General features: G+C 36.7%; 1 protein-coding gene across 4 annotated transcripts in view; it reads right to left on the bottom strand.

Annotated features, from left to right (window-relative positions):
* The window catches only part of LOC135477490 (natural resistance-associated macrophage protein 2-like), a 58,619-nt gene that overhangs the window by 13,362 nt on the left and 22,963 nt on the right, over positions 1–22,294 (bottom strand). For all 4 annotated transcript variants that reach the window (XM_064757609.1, XM_064757607.1, XM_064757610.1 and 1 more), the window contains exons 2-9: positions 19,435–19,571; positions 9,932–10,054; positions 7,944–8,109; positions 7,222–7,282; positions 5,646–5,784; positions 4,968–5,123; positions 2,715–2,873; positions 53–100 (exon numbers count right to left, since the gene is read on the bottom strand). In XM_064757609.1, coding sequence (XP_064613679.1) covers positions 53–100; positions 2,715–2,873; positions 4,968–5,123; positions 5,646–5,784; positions 7,222–7,282; positions 7,944–8,109; positions 9,932–10,054; positions 19,435–19,571 — 989 coding nt within the window. The remainder of the gene's footprint in view (positions 1–52; positions 101–2,714; positions 2,874–4,967; positions 5,124–5,645; positions 5,785–7,221; positions 7,283–7,943; positions 8,110–9,931; positions 10,055–19,434; positions 19,572–22,294) is intronic.

Here is a 22,294-nt window from a genome sequence, read left to right as displayed (position 1 = left end):
TCAAACTGGCATTGCTCGTTGTGCGCAGGAAGGCAATACCAAAGTTACTCACGTTAAAAACATCAGCATGTGGATTGTCTGCTTCCAAACACTGGTCATACTGAAAACAACAAAAAGAGAAACTCATTTGATTCAGGTTTATACCACCACACTCATGAAGATCTCATCATTGTATCGGAGGACAAGTTCATGGTTGGCTGAAAAAACCTGGAGTAGATCCCTGACCTACTCCCAGCACCTGACAAACCAGGCCACTCAGAGTAGATCCCTGACCTACTCCCAGCACATGACAAACCAGGCCACTCAGAGTAGATCCCTGACCTACTCCCAGCACCCGACAAACCAGGCCACCTTAATTAGATCCCTGCCCTTCTCCCAGCACCTGACAAACTTCCTGACTTTAAAATCCACCTGGTTTATATTCCGAACACAGTCAAAAAAAAAAAAGAAAGTTTACAACAGAGAAATGAATTACGGTATATTGAAAATGGGTATACAAGCAATTAATAATGGTGAATATCGTAATGGCCAGGTCTAAAGGGACACATCTGACCATTGCAACTGTGGTGATCCATTCAGGGTGCACACAGCATGCTCTTTTGGGAAAACGTGACCATACACTCGTGCGAGTCATGTGACCACCATTTCATGTGGCTCAGCACCGAGGTGTGTGCAGAATTTGCTGGCGGTTACAACACGGTAACAATCCTTGAGAGATAAACAATTCTCATGCCATGCGTTAATAACGCTGAACCTCAACGACCGGGATACGGCCAAGATATGTGCATGGTGGGCATAGAATCTCACCATCAATTAGCCTGGTACACCACTCGCTTCCTCCTGCCGTATAAGTCAAATATTCTTGAGTATGGTGTAAAACACCATTTAAAACATGATAATAGTAGACCATTCAGTAATTCCGTAAAATGGTCTAAATGAAACCACACCTCTATCAGCCCATCAACATTGGCATGAGATGCCATTAGGATGGTGCCAACATCCGTGCATGGGCCCATCAAGACTGGCATGAGATGTGATTAAGATGGTGCCAACATCCCTGCATGGGCCCATCAAGACTGGTATTAGATGCTATTAGAATGGTGCCAATATCCGTGCATGGGCCCATCAAGACTGGTATGAGATGTGATTAGGATGGTGCCAATATCCGTGCATGGGCTCTTCAAGACTGGCATGAGATGTGATTAAGATGGTGCCAACATCTGTGCAAGGGCCTATCAAGACTGGTATTAGATGCAATTAGGATGGTGCCAATATCCATGCATGGGCCCATCAACACTGGCATGAGATGTGATTAAGATGGTGCCAACATCCGTGCATGGGCCCATCAAGACTGGCATGAGATGTGATTAAGATGGTGCAAACATCTGCGCATGGGCCAATCAAGACTGGCATGAGATGTGATTAGGATGGTGCCAATATCCGCACATGGGCCCATCAAGACTGGCATGAGATGTGATTAAGATGGTCCCAACATCCGTGCATGGGCCCATCAACACTGGCATGAGATGCCATTAGGATGATGCCAACATCCACACAAGGGCCCATCAAGACTGGCATAAGATGCGATTAGGATGGTGCCAACATCTGTGCAAGGGCCTATCCAGACTGGTATTAGATGCAATTAGGATGGTGCCAATATCTGCGCATGGGCCCATCAAGACTGGTATGAGATGTGATTAGGATGGTGGTAACATCCAAGCATGGGCCCATCAAGACTAGCATGAGATGTGATTAGGATGGTGCCAACATCCACGCATGAGCCCATCAAGACTGGCATAAGATGCGATTAGGATGGTGCCAACATCTGTGCAAGGGCCTATCCAGACTGGTATTAGATGCAATTAGGATGGTGCCAATATCCACGCATGGGCCCATCAAGACTGGCATGAGATGTGATTAGGATAGTGCCAACATCCACGCATGAGCCCATCAAGACTGGCATGAGATGTGATTAGGATGGTGCCAACATCTGTGCAAGGGCCTATCCAGACTGGCATTAGATGCCATTAGCATGTTCCCAACATATGCGCATGGGCCCATCAAGACTGGCATGAGATGTGATCAGAATGGTGGTAACATCCAAGCATGGGCCCATCAAGACTAGCATGAGATGTGATTAGGATGGTGGTAACATCCAAGCATGGGCCCATCAAGACTGGCATGAGATGTGATTAGGAAGGTGCCAACATCTGCGCATGGGCCCATCATGACTGGCACGAGATGCGATTACGATGGTGCCAACATTCGCACATGGGCTGATCAACACATCTGATCAAGATGGGGAAAGGATGGGTTGGTTATATATGTTTAAAAAACACAACTAAAGTACATGTATATATCCCGAGTTTTGAGGAGTAATATTGATAATACCTTCTGAATATGCACAGCTGGGGTTCGTTACACTGGTTTCAGGAGGAGGTAGTGGCCACTCAAATGTCGTTCGATTGGCCATGGGATAAGACTCAGTCTGACTCAGTCAGCAGCGTCTTGACTCATACGACTTAAGACTGGCATGTCAGTCCAGTGAATCTGCCACTGGCAGCCACTGAATCTGCCACCAGTGGTGGTCAGATTGGCGAATGGAATTCACACCAGAATACACCTGTGCTAGGAATGTCTTTGAACTTATGCATGCCATTTGTTTTCAGTTTTAGTATAGCCGGTACTAAGGTGAAAATAAATAATATACTCACTATTTCAGTTGAATTTCTTCCATAAAAGCCCTCAGCAAACACAGATACTACAAAGACGTTGATGACGAATGAGACGAACAGAGCAATGGCAGCCTCAATGAAAAAATACATGTTTGCTTCTCGAACCTGCCCTCGTTTTGAGCGATCGATCTTACGCGACTGAAACGGCCAGAAGATGAATAAGCATTAGACATCTATATTGAAATACTCCACCCGTAAATTTGCAGGATAACTACACTAACCTAGAGGAGACACATGAATGCAAAAGTTCAGATGAAGTCCTAAGTCGTGAATTTGATAATTTATGGTAATTAATATGCACCCCGAGCATCAGTGATGGAACATCCCCCTCATTTCAATGTGCCTTATCTGCACGTACAGCTTCAGGTCAATGCATGCTGTACTTTCTGAGATACTGTAAATGCCTTTTCATTCATGGGCATAAACTTTCGCGAATTTGGTAAAAAGACACATTTGCGGGAATCAACTTACGTGGATGTTAACCGAATTTTTGGACAACTGATAAACGAAAATCAAACTTCAATACAAAAACATCAAGTTATGAAACAACTCAAGCATTCAAGTAACAATGTTATGATTTAAACTTGTTTGTACCTGTAAAATGTGACAAAAATTCTACACAATACAGTTACTTGACCATACAAAGGAAGTTAATCTTCCTCAGCTTTTAATCTTTTGATGACTGTTAATCTTTACAAGACAAACCCCTTACCTGTTTATAAGCAAATATTTGTGTCACTCACTCCGGGAGACGAGGAAGAATTAAATGTTATATACATAAATCCCACTGTTTAATTCTCATGCATCAGCAGTGTGAGTGAAACTTCGTTTGAACTGTGACAGATTTGAGTAAATTTCTCAGAAATCATCATTATCAAAAGAAAGTTTGAAGAGGGGAAACCCTTGAGCGATGTATCGTGTGCGTCGGAAAGGTGATCTGATTGTAAGGCAAGCACAGTCAATAAAAAAACAGCTTCTCTCATCGTACGTATATCGTATCACGTTCACACGCCCAGTGCAACTTATTGATTTGTATGTCTCAAACTGCGGCAATAAATGAACAACCACAACAATGTCGCATTGTGGCGATACTCAGACGGAGTTAAGCCTCCTTAAAAGACAGCCAGATTAACTGACGATCAATTCAGCTGGATTTGTGAAAGCCGGAATACATTCTAATTTTATAATTCTAATTAATGTTTTTGAAAAAGTATTAGAACTTTAGCGGTTGTTAACAAATTTTTAACTGTAACGCATGCTACATTAATAAATTACATGGGTTTTATATTCGTGGAAAAGTGTTTGTCGCAAAATCCGAGAATGTTAATGCCACGCAAATAAAAAGGCAATTACAGTACCACCCCTCACAATTTGTTTAACACTGATACTTATACACAACAGACTAAGTCAGGGATTCAATACTTTATGGTATTCAGTACATACACACGGAATCAACGACTGAATATCCTCCCTGTGTTATTCTGCTCTACATGTGTGCAAACCCTGAACTTGGCACTATTTTTTAAGCTACCACCCCTAACATTTTGTTCAACATTGATACTTATACACAACAGACTTAGTCAGGGATTCAATACTTTATGGTATTCAGTACATACACACGGAATCAACGACTGAATATCCTCCCTGTGTTATTCTGCTCTACATGTGTGCAAACCCTGAACTTGGCACTATTTTTTAAGCTACCACCCCTAACATTTTGTTCAACATTGATACTTATACACAACAGACTAAGTCAGGGATTCAATACTTTATGGTATTCAGTACATACACACGGAATCAACGACTGAATATCCTCCCTGTGTTATTCTGCTCTACATGTGTGCAAACCCTGAACTTGGCACTACTTTTTAAGCTACCACCCCTAACATTTTGTTTAACATTGCTTTTTCTATAACTGGATGCAGACACTCAGGGTAAGACACAAGCTACACCTGTAATTTGTACAGGTGAACTAGTAATTACAGAGCAATTAGTATTTCATACAACTTGTGAAATGCGACACGCTGCACCATGTGAATAAGAATCAGTATAAAACAACACTTCTGCCATTTTGGTTCCACTACTTAATGTAAGCGAGGGCGTACAACATGTTGCATCATGTGAATGGGGCTTTAACAGTCTATGCTATGACGACTGTGGTAACAAAGAGCCTGCATTCTTAGGTGTATAGAAAACAAAATCCCACAGGGCAAACACTCCACCTGAGCGTACCTTAACCAGAGCTGAATGCAGGTAAATGTTATGAGGCATGATGACGGCACCGATGATGGCGACGGCCTGGAGGAGCTGGGGGGCTCCGCAGTCTTCACAGTACGGGAAAAACAGCCCCTTCATTACCTCGGTCTGGCTGGGAGCAACCACGATATACTGAAAGGTGAAAGCAGCAGAGAATTTAGCATTACAATATAACCTGGTTCGCATAATTCCACAGATTTCAAATTTCCAGTCTTTTTCAAGGCTCTACGAGGCCCAAAACTTCAAATATTTCAGCCTTCATGGACTCTATATTCTACACTGTATAATCAAGCTCAAAGCTATGTAAAATGACCTCATTATGCTGTCCGTCTTAGCAAGCAGCTTGCCCAGCTGAGCTTCCATTCCTGAGCTTCCATTCCTTCCCATATACATAGCAGTGCACTGAGCAATTTATACGTTGAGAAAACCTAAAAATTACATAAGTTCAGATGAAAGAGCACAAAACTTTACTTGTATTATGTGGCGTTCAATAATTCTTTTCGATTTTTCTTAGAAGAGGAAAGAAACACACATAAAAACAGTTTATGGTAGGCAAGAATATTTCACTTATACGACGCCGGCCAGCGTTGTGATGGGAGGAAACTGGACAGAGCCCTGGAAAAACCCACGACCATATGCAGGTTGCTGACAGACCTCATATCCGAATGTGACGGCCATTATAGTGATGAGCACGGCAAAGAAAGCTTCGAGTTTCCGCAGACCGTATTTGTCCAGCAATAAAAATGTAAACGTATCTGCTATTGTGATTATGACACCGCCGTACAGTGGGATTCTGCAAGACAAAAAAAAAAAAAATAAAAAAATAATAATAATAAATAAACAAAAAAACATATACCAATACCTCGTTCCTCAACCATTTCGCATATAAATGACATATGATAAAATTAAACATCTGTCTTTTAAAGACATATATATATATATACATATATATGCTGTTACTGATGATGAATATGTGATTATGCAAATTAAGTGCCACACTGCATAGAACCAATTTTCTAAAATCAATATATGCGTAAACAAACCCTTGCTAAAACAATACTCTCCTGTTTATTCTGTTAAAACAAAAAGCTTCTGTTCCATAATTAACCCCTACATGTACATGTAATCTTAGGCTACAAAAAGCTTCTGCGACACAAACAAAAAAATAAATAAAATAATAAACAAATAAATATTACAATACCCTAGTTCCTCAACCATTTCGCATATAAAAGATCAATTTTCAGTGCAATTTATGATTGTGTTGTCTGTAATTAAGCCCTACATGTAATCTTAGGCTACAAAAAGCTTCTGATATCTAATTAACCACTACATGCAATCTTAGGTTAGTTTCTGTTCTGTAATTAAGCCCTACATGTAATCTTAGGCTAGTTTCTGTTCTGTAATTAACCCCTACATGTAATCTTAGGCTACAAAAAGCTTCTGTTCTGTAATTAACCCCTACATGTAATCTTAGGCTACAAAAAGCTTCTGTTCTGTAATTAACCCCTACATGTAATCTTAGGCTACAAAAAGCTTCTGATATCTAATTAACCACTACATGCAATCTTAGGCTAGTTTCTGTTCTGTAATTAAGCCCTACATGTAATCTTAGGCTAGTTTCTGTTCTGTAATTAACCCCTACATGTAATCTTAGGCTACAAAAAGCTTCTGTTCTGTAATTAACCCCTACATGTAATCTTAGGCTACAAAAAGCTTCTGTTCTGCAATTAACCCCTACATGTACATGTAATCTTAGGCTACAAAAAGCTTCTGTTCTGCAATTAACCCCTACATGTACATGTAATCTTAGGCTACGAAAAGCTTCAGTCCTGTAATTAACCCCTATAATTGTAATCTTAGGCTATGAAAACTATGTAGCATTCAGTCATAAATTGATATATTCAGGGTTCTCCATTTCAATTTATCAAAATAATTAATGACATGAATTAAACCAGGCAGAGACCGGTGGAAACCCACAACCATCTGCAGGTAGCCGCCAGACATTCCTACGTATGACAGCCTCAGGAGAGAAAACCAGCATGAGCTCGACATGTTTAGAGCAAATAAATCATTAATAAACTTTTGTAACTTTTATAATTTGTAACCATTCCATATCAGATGAATGTATAAACACGCATCTGTGATCTACAATAGACATGTGATGTTCAAATCATCATGGAGTACAGCACTCAACACACAAACTTTTTTGTCAGTTTGACAATCAACTTACTTTCCATTGGATAAAAGATAAAATGCAATAGCCGTTCCTATCACTTCTTGCATGTCAGATCCTGTGTGTAAACAACAACAACAACATCAACAATATTTCATTATTAAAGTCATTTCTAGTGACAGTCTTGTGAAGTTAAATGGCTGTAAGGACTTGTAGGCAGGAAGCATGCAGCCATTTATTGTCTGATTTCTTCAGCCTTTCCGCATGTTTGCCAGGAGTTTATTCAAGCATATTCTGAAGGCATTATTCTGTTACAACTTTTTAGTGAAGGTCTGGAATTGGCCAATCCAACCAATGTAGTTTTGTATCCAAAATCAAAATAAAATGTGCATTAACTGTACTGAAAGCTGCACTGAAAGTTGCTTGTTCATATGCGAAAATGTTGAAGAATTTGGGTAGCTTATATTATGTTTGTATAATGAATGATGGCTTTATGCTCTAAAAATTGAACATTTGACTAAGATCACAGCTGTCAGATTTTGTCAGTGTAGACCAGGCTCAGGCCATTCTTAAAAGATTCTTTGTTTGGTGCAACCTTGCCCTATCAGAATAAGAAGGGAACAATGTAGTTCATTTTTGTTCTGGCTAATTTCTACATTAGCCATAACTTGGACAATGCAGCTGTTGTCCACTTTTCAATAAATCAAAGTGTCCAAAAAGTGTTCACCTAGCCATGTCATGCACAGGCTAAACTATGCGCAGCATAAAGGGAAACTCACCAATAATTGCAATTTCCACCATTATGAACAAGAATATTCGGGGCCACTTCGGGTAGCGTTTGTTGCAGACTTCGGCCAAATGCATCCCCGTGACAACACCAAGTCTTGCAGCCAATCGCTGCATGAGTAGACCCAAGATTGTGGCTGCCAGTAGTACCCACAGCAGCTAGAAATACAAAAACCAGAGAGTCATAATTATTAACGTTTCGTCTCTTCAATTGTTGAATTGTTGAAAACATATCCTACAGTTTCAGGCCAAGAATTACAGTTTCAGAGATACATGAATGTCATAAAATATTATCTTTGGTGCTGAAACTTACATTTTTCTGACAGGATATCATCCCACCTTGCAAACAAACATAAAATCAGCTTTCTAAGATCAACACAAATCTCAGGATGAAAAATGTCTTGGTCAAAAATGACTTAGTCAATGGTGAAAGTTCAGGTCAATTTCAAGTAAAGTACGGTAGTATTAAAGTAGGTAAAAAAAAAACTAACCTGCACCTTTATACATCGACGAGTTATATACTGTGCTTATTTTATCTTTTTTCCTGGCCATCTTACATGTATATCAAACATTTCACTTATACTCTATGACAGCAAATCAGACACTATATGGTGGGGCAGGAAGAAACCAGTCTGAGCTAGACCAGGTGACTAGATAGGGAAGTCTGCGCTATCTTACGGTTAAGATCTCAGTATTGCATGGTTTACATGAAGGTGTAATTTTACCAAGCTGGCAGGTCCGTCGGGGACGCAAATTCCCATCTTGAACACGGGAAAGTACGCTCATTTTGTCTTCATTAAATTTCAATAGTCTGACTTCAAGTATTTGTCTTAATGTGAAACTCTCCTCACCGATTCTCATCACATTTTCTCCGGTTTTCCTTGAGTCAACTGATTTAGTATATGAGAAATGATCATTGATCAATGGTCCCATTTTCACATAAACAGGGGTGGGAAAATTCTTTGCCAATCAATGATTGAATCCGATTGCGTTCCATGGTTGTTGGTTTTTCTCTGTTATGAAGAAATTCTTTGCCACTTCAAAGACTGGATCCAGTGCTACTCTGCCAGTTTGACATTGTCGTGCGAAGATCCTACACCATGTGCTTGTTATAGCACATGCCACGCTCTCTACCTTTAATTCGCTTTACATCACAGCCACCACTAGACAGGCTTGACCTTTGGAGTCAGTAAGACGAATGTTGGTTTGTCAAGGCTTAGCCTCATCACTTGTGTCCTCCCGCGGAACTATTTAGTCAGCATTCATCAATCAAATGGTCTTAAGTTATGATCAGAATCATGTTGTACATACCCCGGACACAGAGAATGCATGCGTATAAAGTGTTGTTCAAGATTTGTGTACAGTATCAAGTGAGAAGTAGAGAGCAACGCACGTGCTGTAAGGAGGATGCTAGCTTGGGTGTCTTCATCAGGAAAAAAAACGGCCCCAATAGCACAGCTGGTAGAGCGTCTGCTTCGGGAGTGATAGATCCAGGGTCAATCCCGGGTCGAGTCACACTTAACACTTTTAAAGGAGAAGTTGTAACTTCCTCACTTGGCGTTCAGCATAGAGGGGATAGTGCAACGACTGGTTGACCCGTATCAATGTAATGACTCGGGCCGGGCGGCTTACTTGCCTTTGAAGCAGCACTAGATAAAAGAGCTGTGCAAATCCATCGTGCAACAAAAAGGCACATTACATGCACACTACTGGCTCCTTCATCTTCATATGACTGAAACATTGTTAAGTACAACGTTAAACCCCAAGTACTCACTCACTCACTCACTGATCAGGAAAAATTCCCCATCGAATTTGTTTGACCACGCAAAACATCCCTCACTGAGTTTTTCTATGATCGTCACAGGAATTTATTGCAAAAGCACATGTGAATTTACAAGTAGATATATACAGTGTATGTATAAAAACAGCACCTGTGGTATAAAACAATGTTGTGTGTATGCCAAATGAGACAAAGTCTCACCTTGAAATTGGCCACAGCTCCGGATTGCAGATCAGACTCAATGTTACCTGGATCCAGGTAAGCAATGCTCATCAGAAACCCAGGACCTGTGAATGCCCACAGCTTACGGAAACTGAACTTTGTCTGGGAAAAAGAAAAAACAAGAAGAAGACAATACATATACCAGATTAGATGATGTAGGCTGAGGTTAGTGCACATCTAGGTCTATTGAATCAGAGGAGTTTGTAATGCAGAGCCAGCTTTTCTACATCTATATCCTTCTATCAAGGAAGAGTATATTAACATCCATCATAATCATGCCCCCCCCCCCCTTCCCAGCTAACCTTGTTTAGAAGGGTGCTGCACAGTGTCACTTTAATATGTGGTACAAGGCAGTAGAAATTGAAGCTCTGCCCCTTTTTTGAGGAATGTGCACTCAGCCCCTTTTGATTTCTACCTAGGGTTCTGATAATCAATCATTCAATCATACAAAAAACAAAAAAACTGAAAAAAAAAGAATGTGGCTCAGTGGTGAAGTGCACATGAGGTGTGAGTTCAAATCTGGCATTGGACAGGGAATTACTACATTCCCCCACTTCCTTTTCACGGCAATCTGTGACAACAATTGGGCAACAGCGCTCACACATGTAGGTCATTACCACAGTCTCACTACGTGCAGTCTTACCAATGCCGTCGCTGTGAGTTCAAGTCCAGCTCATGCTAGCTTCCTCTCAGGCAGTACATGGGAAGGTCTGACAGGAACCTGCGGATGGTCGTGGGTTTCCTCCAACCATAATGTTGGCCACCATTGTATAAGTGATAAATTCTCGAGTACGGTGTAAAACACCAATTAAATAAATACATAAACACATGTAGTCTTCCACCTGGATGGAATGTAGGTCTGAGTATCCCATGCATGACATGCTGGAAACTGTGTCAGTAACTTGCCAAATGTCACCCCTGGGCCTTACCACTTCCCCTACCCATAAAACTCACCTCAGTCACAAATTTCAGAATACTAATGTATGGTGTGAAATAACAATAAAATATATGTGTTGTGTAGTGCTTTATACCAGATTGACATTAATCATATATCTATTATATAGTGCATCATACCAGACTGACATTAAACACATATCTATTATGTAGTGCTTTATACCAGATTGACATTAATCATATATCTATTATGTAGTGCTTTATACCAGACTGACATTAATCATATACCTATTATGTAGTGCTTTATACCAGATTGACATTAATCATATGCCTATTATGTAGTGCTTTATACCAGGCAGACATTAATCATATATCTATTATGTAGTGCTTTATACCAGATTGACATTAATCATATACCTATTATGTAGTGCTTTATACCAGGCAGACATTAATCATATATCTATTATGTAGTGCTTTATACCAGATTGACATTAATCATATACCTGTTATGTATTGCTTTATACCAGCTTGACATTAATCATTTACCTATTATGTAGTGCTTTATACCAGACTGACATTAATCATATATCTATTATGTAGTGCTTTATACCAGATTGACATTAATCATATACCTATTATGTAGTGCTTTATACCAGATTGACATTAATCATATACCTATTATGTAGTGCTTTATACCAGATTGACACTAATAATATATCCATTATGTAGTGCTTTATACCAGGCAGACATTAATCATATATCTATTATGTAGCGCTTTATACCAGACAGACATTAATCATATACCTATTATGTAGTGCTTTATACCAGATTGACACTAATAATATATCCATTATATAGTGCTTTATACCAGGCAGACATTAATCATATATCTGTTATGTAGTGCTTTATACCAGATTGACATTATTCATATATCTGTTATGTAGTGCTTTATACCAGATTGACATTAATCATATACCTATTATGTAGTGCTTTATACCAGGCAGACATTAATCATATATCTATTATGTAGTGCATTATACCAGATTGACATTATTCATATATCTGTTATGTAGTGCTTTATACCAGATTGACATTAATCATATGCCTATTATGTAACGCTTTATACCAGATTGACATTAATCATATACCTATTATGTAGTGCTTTATACCAGGCAGACATTAATCATATACCTATTATGTAGCGCTTTATACCAGATTGACATTAATCATATGCCTATTATGTAGTGCATTATACCAGACAGAAATTAATCATATATCTATTATGTAGTGCTTTATACCAGATTGACATTAATCATATATCTGTTATGTAGTGCTTTATACCAGATTGACATTAATCATATACCTATTATGTAGTGCTTTATACCAGATTGACACTAATAATATATCCATTATGTAGTGCTTTATACCAGGCAGACATTAATCATATATCTATTATGTAGTGCTTTATACCAGGCAGACATTAATCATATACCTATTATGTAGTGCTTTATACCAGACAGAAATTAATCATATATCTATTATGTAGTGCTTTATACCAGATTGACATTAATCATATATCTATTATGTAGTGCTTTATACCAGATTGACATTAATCATATACCTGTTATGTATTGCTTTATACCAGATTGACATTAATCATTTACCTATTATGTAGTGCTTTATACCAGACTGACATTAATCATATATCTATTATGTAGTGCTTTATACCAGATTGACATTAATCATATACCTATTATGTAGTGCTTTATACCAGATTGACATTAATCATATACCTATTATGTAGTGCTTTATACCAGACTGACACTAATAATATATCCATTATGTAGTGCTTTATACCAGGCAGACATTAATCATATATCCATTATGTAGTGCTTTATACCAGGCAGACATTAATCATATATCCATTATGTAGTGCTTTATACCAGATTGACATTAATCACACACCTATTATGTAGTGCATTATACCAGACAGAAATTAATCATATATCTATTATGTAGTGCATTATACCAGATTGACATTAATCATATATCTGTTATGTAGTGCTTTATACCAGATTGACATTAATCATATACCTATTATGTAGTGCTTTATACCAGGCAGACATTAATCATATATCTATTATGTAGTGCATTATACCAGATTGACATTATTCATATATCTGTTATGTAGTGCTTTATACCAGATTGACATTAATCATATGCCTATTATGTAACGCTTTATACCAGATTGACATTAATCATATACCTATTATGTAGTGCTTTATACCAGGCAGACATTAATCATATACCTATTATGTAGCGCTTTATACCAGATTGACATTAATTATATACCTATTATGTAGTGCATTATACCAGACAGAAATTAATCATATATCTATTATGTAGTGCTTTATACCAGATTGACATTAATCATATATCTATTATGCAGTGCATTATACCAGATTGACATTAATCATATATCTGTTATGTAGTGCTTTATACCAGATTGACATTAATCATATACCTATTATGTAGTGCTTTATACCAGGCAGACATTAATCATATATCTATTATGTAGTGCATTATACCAGATTGACATTATTCATATATCTGTTATGTAGTGCTTCATACCAGATTGACATTAATCATATGCCTATTATGTAATGCTTTATACCAGATTGACATTAATCATATACCTATTATGTAGTGCTTTATACCAGATTGACATTAATCATATACCTATTATGTAGTGCTTTATACCAGATTGACACTAATCATATATCCATTATGTAGTGCTTTATACCAGATTGACATTAATCACACACCTATTATGTAGTGCATTATACCAGACAGAAATTAATCATATATCTATTATGTAGTGCTTTATACCAGATTGACATTAATCATATATCTATTATGTAGTGCATTATACCAGATTGACATTAATCATATATCTGTTATGTAGTGCTTTATACCAGATTGACATTAATCATATACCTATTATGTAGTGCTTTATACCAGGCAGACATTAATCATATATCTATTATGTAGTGCATTATACCAGATTGACATTATTCATATATCTGTTATGTAGTGCTTTATACCAGATTGACATTAATCATATGCCTATTATGTAACGCTTTATACCAGATTGACATTAATCATATACCTATTATGTAGTGCTTTATACCAGGCAGACATTAATCATATACCTATTATGTAGCGCTTTATACCAGATTGACATTAATCATATGCCTATTATGTAGTGCATTATACCAGACAGAAATTAATCATATATCTATTATGTAGTGCTTTATACCAGATTGACATTAATCATATATCTGTTATGTAGTGCTTTATACCAGATTGACATTAATCATATACCTATTATGTAGTGCTTTATACCAGATTGACACTAATCATATATCCATTATGTAGTGCTTTATACCAGATTGACATTAATCACACACCTATTATGTAGTGCTTTATACCAGACTGAAATTAATCATATATCTATTATGTAGTGCTTTATACCAGATTGACATTAATCATATATCTATTATGTAGTGCATTATACCAGATTGACATTAATCATATATCTGTTATGTAGTGCTTTATACCAGATTGACATTAATCATATACCTATTATGTAGTGCTTTATACCAGGCAGACATTAATCATATATCTATTATGTAGTGCATTATACCAGATTGACATTATTCATATATCTGTTATGTAGTGCTTTATACCAGATTGACATTAATCATATGCCTATTATGTAGCGCTTTATACCAGATTGACATTAATCATATACCTGTTATGTAGTGCTTTATACCAGACTGACATTAATCATATACCTATTATGTGGTGCTTTATACCAGATTGACATTAATCATATATCTATTATGCAGTGCTTTATACCAGATTGACATTAATCATATATCTATTATGTAGTGCTTTATACCAGATTGACATTAATCATATATCTATTATGTAGCGCTTTATACCAGACTGACATTAATCACATATCTATTATGTAGTGCTTTATACCAGGCAGACATTAATCATATACCTATTATGTAGTGCTTTATACCAGACAGAAATTAATCATATATCTATTATGTAGTGCTTTATACCAGATTGACATTAATCATATATCTATTATGTAGTGCTTTATACCAGATTGACATTAATCATATACCTGTTATGTATTGCTTTATACCAGATTGACATTAATCATTTACCTATTATGTAGTGCTTTATACCAGACTGACATTAATCATATATCTATTATGTAGTGCTTTATACCAGATTGACATTAATCATATACCTATTATGTAGTGCTTTATACCAGATTGACATTAATCATATACCTATTATGTAGTGCTTTATACCAGACTGACACTAATAATATATCCATTATGTAGTGCTTTATACCAGGCAGACATTAATCATATATCCATTATGTAGTGCTTTATACCAGGCAGACATTAATCATATATCCATTATGTAGTGCTTTATACCAGATTGACATTAATCACACACCTATTATGTAGTGCATTATACCAGACAGAAATTAATCATATATCTATTATGTAGTGCATTATACCAGATTGACATTAATCATATATCTGTTATGTAGTGCTTTATACCAGATTGACATTAATCATATACCTATTATGTAGTGCTTTATACCAGGCAGACATTAATCATATATCTATTATGTAGTGCATTATACCAGATTGACATTATTCATATATCTGTTATGTAGTGCTTTATACCAGATTGACATTAATCATATGCCTATTATGTAACGCTTTATACCAGATTGACATTAATCATATACCTATTATGTAGTGCTTTATACCAGGCAGACATTAATCATATACCTATTATGTAGCGCTTTATACCAGATTGACATTAATTATATACCTATTATGTAGTGCATTATACCAGACAGAAATTAATCATATATCTATTATGTAGTGCTTTATACCAGATTGACATTAATCATATATCTATTATGCAGTGCATTATACCAGATTGACATTAATCATATATCTGTTATGTAGTGCTTTATACCAGATTGACATTAATCATATACCTATTATGTAGTGCTTTATACCAGGCAGACATTAATCATATATCTATTATGTAGTGCATTATACCAGATTGACATTATTCATATATCTGTTATGTAGTGCTTCATACCAGATTGACATTAATCATATGCCTATTATGTAATGCTTTATACCAGATTGACATTAATCATATACCTATTATGTAGTGCTTTATACCAGATTGACATTAATCATATACCTATTATGTAGTGCTTTATACCAGATTGACACTAATCATATATCCATTATGTAGTGCTTTATACCAGATTGACATTAATCACACACCTATTATGTAGTGCATTATACCAGACAGAAATTAATCATATATCTATTATGTAGTGCTTTATACCAGATTGACATTAATCATATATCTATTATGTAGTGCATTATACCAGATTGACATTAATCATATATCTGTTATGTAGTGCTTTATACCAGATTGACATTAATCATATACCTATTATGTAGTGCTTTATACCAGGCAGACATTAATCATATATCTATTATGTAGTGCATTATACCAGATTGACATTATTCATATATCTGTTATGTAGTGCTTTATACCAGATTGACATTAATCATATGCCTATTATGTAACGCTTTATACCAGATTGACATTAATCATATACCTATTATGTAGTGCTTTATACCAGGCAGACATTAATCATATACCTATTATGTAGCGCTTTATACCAGATTGACATTAATCATATGCCTATTATGTAGTGCATTATACCAGACAGAAATTAATCATATATCTATTATGTAGTGCTTTATACCAGATTGACATTAATCATATATCTGTTATGTAGTGCTTTATACCAGATTGACATTAATCATATACCTATTATGTAGTGCTTTATACCAGATTGACACTAATCATATATCCATTATGTAGTGCTTTATACCAGATTGACATTAATCACACACCTATTATGTAGTGCTTTATACCAGACTGAAATTAATCATATATCTATTATGTAGTGCTTTATACCAGATTGACATTAATCATATATCTATTATGTAGTGCATTATACCAGATTGACATTAATCATATATCTGTTATGTAGTGCTTTATACCAGATTGACATTAATCATATACCTATTATGTAGTGCTTTATACCAGGCAGACATTAATCATATATCTATTATGTAGTGCATTATACCAGATTGACATTATTCATATATCTGTTATGTAGTGCTTTATACCAGATTGACATTAATCATATGCCTATTATGTAGCGCTTTATACCAGATTGACATTAATCATATACCTGTTATGTAGTGCTTTATACCAGACTGACATTAATCATATACCTATTATGTGGTGCTTTATACCAGATTGACATTAATCATATATCTATTATGCAGTGCTTTATACCAGATTGACATTAATCATATATCTATTATGTAGTGCTTTATACCAGATTGACATTAATCATATATCTATTATGTAGCGCTTTATACCAGACTGACATTAATCACATATCTATTATGTAGTGCTTTATACCAGACTGACATTAATCACATATCTATTATGTAGTGCTTTATACCAGATTGACATTATTCATATATCTATTATGTAGTGCATTATACCAGATTGACATTAATCATATACCTATTATGTAGTGCTTTATACCAGACTGAAATTAATCATATATCTATTATGTAGTGCTTTATACCAGACTGAAATTAATCATATATCTATTATGTAGTGCTTCATACCAGATTGACATTAATCATATATTTATTATGTAGTGCTTTATACCAGATTGACATTAATCATATGCCTATGATTAATGGAATAGTAAATAGATTTTCCCACAGGGTTATGGAATAGTAACTAGGTTTTCCCACAGGGATATGGAATAGTAAATAGATTTTCCCACAGGGTTATGGAATAGTAAATAGATTTTCCCACAGGGTTATGGAATAGTAAATAGATTTTCCCACAGGGTTATGGAATAGTAAACAGATTTTCCCACAGGTTTATGGAATAGTAAATAGATTTTCCCACAGGGTTATGGAATGGTAAATAGATTTTCCAACAGGGTTATGGAATAGTAAATAGATTTTCCCACGGGGTTATGTCATAGTCCATGGAGAAAATGCACAAGATTATGGATCCACACATTATCCCACTGGATTATACAATAGTTCATGGAGGATCTACAGAGGATTATAGAATAATCCATGGATTATCCCACTGGATTATGGAATATTCCAACTGAGGAAATGCAAAGGATTATGGCATAGTCCATGGATTATCCCAGGTCATTATGGAATATTCCAAGAAGGAACTGCACAGAATTATGAAATAACCCATGGGTTATCGCAGCCAGAGGATTATGGAATATTTCATGGGAAAATTTATAGAATTATGGAATAATTCATGGATTATCCAACAATTTTTAAGACTGAACCCTGTCTGAAGTCTATCTGTCTGAAAGCTAGCAATAGGGTCCTGGTCACAGTCATGTCAGTGAAGTCATGGGAATATGAGAAGGGCTATTTAATCTTACATTTAATAGTTTAGTACTGGATGGATGATAGTCATTTCTTGTCAATTGTTTTATGATAATGTTTCAATGGATGGGCTGTTCACATTTTAAAGTGTTGACCATCACTGAAGTGATATCATATCTGTGTGTCCAATAACCGTGTCAACCACCAATAATAGAGAGAGAGCTAAGATCAAAAGATATAAAAAAAGCAAATTAACTTTATGCACTAGTGATAAAACTGAGAGGAAAACAAGCAAAATTCTGAGATATCCAATACATCTCACGCTGCATGCAGTGTACATGCACAATGTATGCAAAACTACTGTTTGGTGTGTCAATGCACTTTCACAAGCATGTTAACATTAAGACTTACAAAAAACCTTAGATTAAAGATTAACAAAACCTTAAAATGTCAACACTTATATAAAAATTATATAAATTTTACAAAATTATCTTAAATTTTTGAAAACTTTTTTGAGCAAGCCAGATTAAACTACTATGCATACTGCACCACCCACTTAGAACCACAAACTCACTGAAGTCTCATCTAATAGCTGCTACTTGTACAGACTTTATCATTTATTCTTGCTTCGCACCAAGATTTCAGCTGTGTGAACTAAAGAAGGGTTTAAGAACTCTTTTAATTCCAGTTTAGCTGTGTTAATTGACAGTATCAGGTCTGTTTTAAGTGTAATTCTTCCACCTTATTGCATGTCTGCAAGGTGTTCACTCATGCATATTCCGAAGGCTAGTTGTGTAGACTGACTACCTCATACCATATGTGAAAGCCCTTACATTGGCCAACCCAATCCTGTACAAAATGTCCGGATATTCCAATTAAAACATACACGAAAACTGCTCTGAAAGTTGCTCTTTAGAATTAGGATACCATGCATGTGAATCTGACTTAATTGATTATATTTAACAGAGAGATTAATCCGTTCATCGTAGAAGATTTACTCACATTGTCCGCGTCTGGAATATCCACCAACTGATCTTCATAGTAAGTGTCGATCTCCTTGTTTAGAGCGGCATCGATGTCTTCTTGTTCCACTCGGACCTCGTGCTCACCAGAGGCGCTCATCTCCAAGCTGTTTTCTTCTGTCAACAATAACAGAGACCAGTTGTACATGACGTTTTGAATATCTATTCAATGAAATAACATCAAACATGTCCACATATACAAATAAAGGAGGCACCATGAATTGGCGAGAGTTTGTGGCTGTTTAAGTACACTGAAGACTACATTATTCTCCTTTATTCTCCAATATGATGTAAACATGTATATCCCAGAACAATCTGAAAACCTGAACATGCAGCAAAGTCGGAACAAGACAACAGTTTAAAAAGAACCGGGCATGAGAACAATACACACTGTAGGTGCTGTCTACATGTACATGTACTGTAGATGAGGAGTAAATGTTAAATATATATATATAGATATATATATATATATATATATATATATATATATATATATGTATATATATATATATAGCCATCATAACTTGATAACTTGAGCTTCCTACAAGCTTGGCCAGTTCTTGTAGTACCATCTGTATATAAGTACTGGTAAGTACGCGTACAGGTACGTAAGTGTACAGGTACGTACGTGTACAGGTAAGTATGCATAAAGGGACAAAAGTGTACAGGTATGTACGAGTACAGGTAAGTACGCATAAAGGTACGTAAGTGTACAGGTACGTACGCATACAGGTAAGTACGTGTACAGGTAAAAACATGTAAAGGTAGGTACGTGTACAGGTAAAAACATGTAAAGGTAAGTACATCACAGTGAACACGTTTTCTGTCAAATGACGACGAGCAGTCAATATGCTGTGTTTCCTTGTGGCAGGCAAAAGTGCTATTATGCCAAAGACACCAGGCATGACATCCCACGTTATACTGACACCGGGCCAACCAGCCCTGTTTCCTTGCTCAAACCTCTCAGTGCTGAGTGCCAAGCGAGGCAGTATGGTTACATCTCCATGTACATACTTATTTGAGTTAGAGTTTCATGTACGGTTAGGCGTTGGTTGGTATTAAACCATGTGCGGTTAGGCATTGGTTGGTATTAAACCATGTACGGTTAGGCGTTGGTTGGTATTAAACCATGTACGGTTAGGCGTTGGCTAGTAATAAACCATGTGCGGTTAGGCATTGGTTGGTAATAAACCATGTACGGTTAGGCGTTGGCTGGTAATAAACCATTTATGGCTAGGCGTTGGCTGGTATTAAACCATGTACGGCTAGGCGTTGGCTGGTATTAAACCATGTATGGCTAGGCGTTGGCTGGTATTAAACCATGTACGGTTAGGCGTTGGTTGGTATTAAACCATGTACGGTTAGGCGTTGGCTGGTATTAAACCATGTACGGCTAGGCGTTGGCTGGTATTAAACCATGTACGGCTAGGCGTTGGCTGGTATTAAACCATGTACGGTTAGGCGTTGGATGGTAATAAACCATGTACGGTTAGGCGTTGGTTGGTAATAAACCAGGTACGGTTAGGCGTTGGTTGGTATTAAACCATGTACGGTTAGGCGTTGGTTGGTATTAAACCAATCATTCTCACATCACTAATAATTAAACTAGCATGCACAAATTGGTGTAATACTGAACAGTTCCACATCCAATGATACCTGCTGGCAACTGGTTGCATGGTTACATATATTTCTTTAAGTGGTCAGTAATGAGTGTTTGTAGCCAAACATTCATGTAACCATCTAGTTACCAATGCGCTACATCCCGATCACTGATTGCAATACTGTGCAGCGGCAGTCTGTCAGTGTGTGCCACTCACTTCAGAGCCATAATTAAACCATCCTGTTTACATATGCATACAAGACCAACACATGAACTATAATCCCATCCTGTGCTAGGATGTCTTCTAACAGGAACAACTTATACACACCCATGCAGATACACAAATATAATACCTCAGCACATACATGCATTCACAGAGGCTGTACAGAGCTACTCAGGTGTTGTAACACGCAAATGGTACACCAGGGTATACACTGTATACACATTATTACATTATGTGTACACATGGAACATCCACTGGTGTACCTCGGGTTACAAGCAGGCTGGGGTAAATATCACTGGTTCAAGACAGAACAGCTGCAGATATCATATACTGTTGCCAAAAATTTGCCTGGTACATCTATCACAGGCTATGTAATCATTGGCCTGGAATTCTTCCCCATGTCTATCTGCCACTAAAAATACAGTAATATTGTGTCCACAGATATGGTCTCTCATATAATCCTCCATGGACAATCTGCCCAGGGAAGGTCAGAATACCAGCTGATGGACAATAATACAGTAATACTGTGTACACAGATATGGTCTCTCATATAATCCTCCATGGACAATCTGCCCAGGGAAGGTCAGAATACCAGCTGATGGACAATAATACAGTAATACTGTGTCCACAGATATGGTCTCTCATATAATCCTCCATGGACAATCTGCCCAGGGAAGGTCAGAATACCAGCTGATGGACAATAATACAGTAATACTGTGTACACAGATATGGTCTCTCATATAATCCTCCAGGGACAATCTGCCCAGAGAAGGTCAGAATGCCAGCTGATGGACAATAATACAGTAATACTGTGTCCACAGATATGGTCTATCATATAATCCTCCAGTGACAACCTGCCCAGGGAAGGTCAGAATACCAGCTGATGGTCAATAATACAGTAATACTGTGTCCACAGATATGGTCTATCATATAATCCTCCAGTGACAACCTGCCCAGGGAAGGTCAGAATACCAGCTGATGGTCAATAATACAGTAATACTGTGTCCACAGATATGG

Source organism: Liolophura sinensis, chromosome 11 (genome assembly GCF_032854445.1).
Source record: "Liolophura sinensis isolate JHLJ2023 chromosome 11, CUHK_Ljap_v2, whole genome shotgun sequence".
Taxonomy (NCBI): Eukaryota; Metazoa; Mollusca; class Polyplacophora; order Chitonida; family Chitonidae; genus Liolophura; species Liolophura sinensis.
This window is presented reverse-complemented; position numbering and strand designations above follow the sequence as displayed.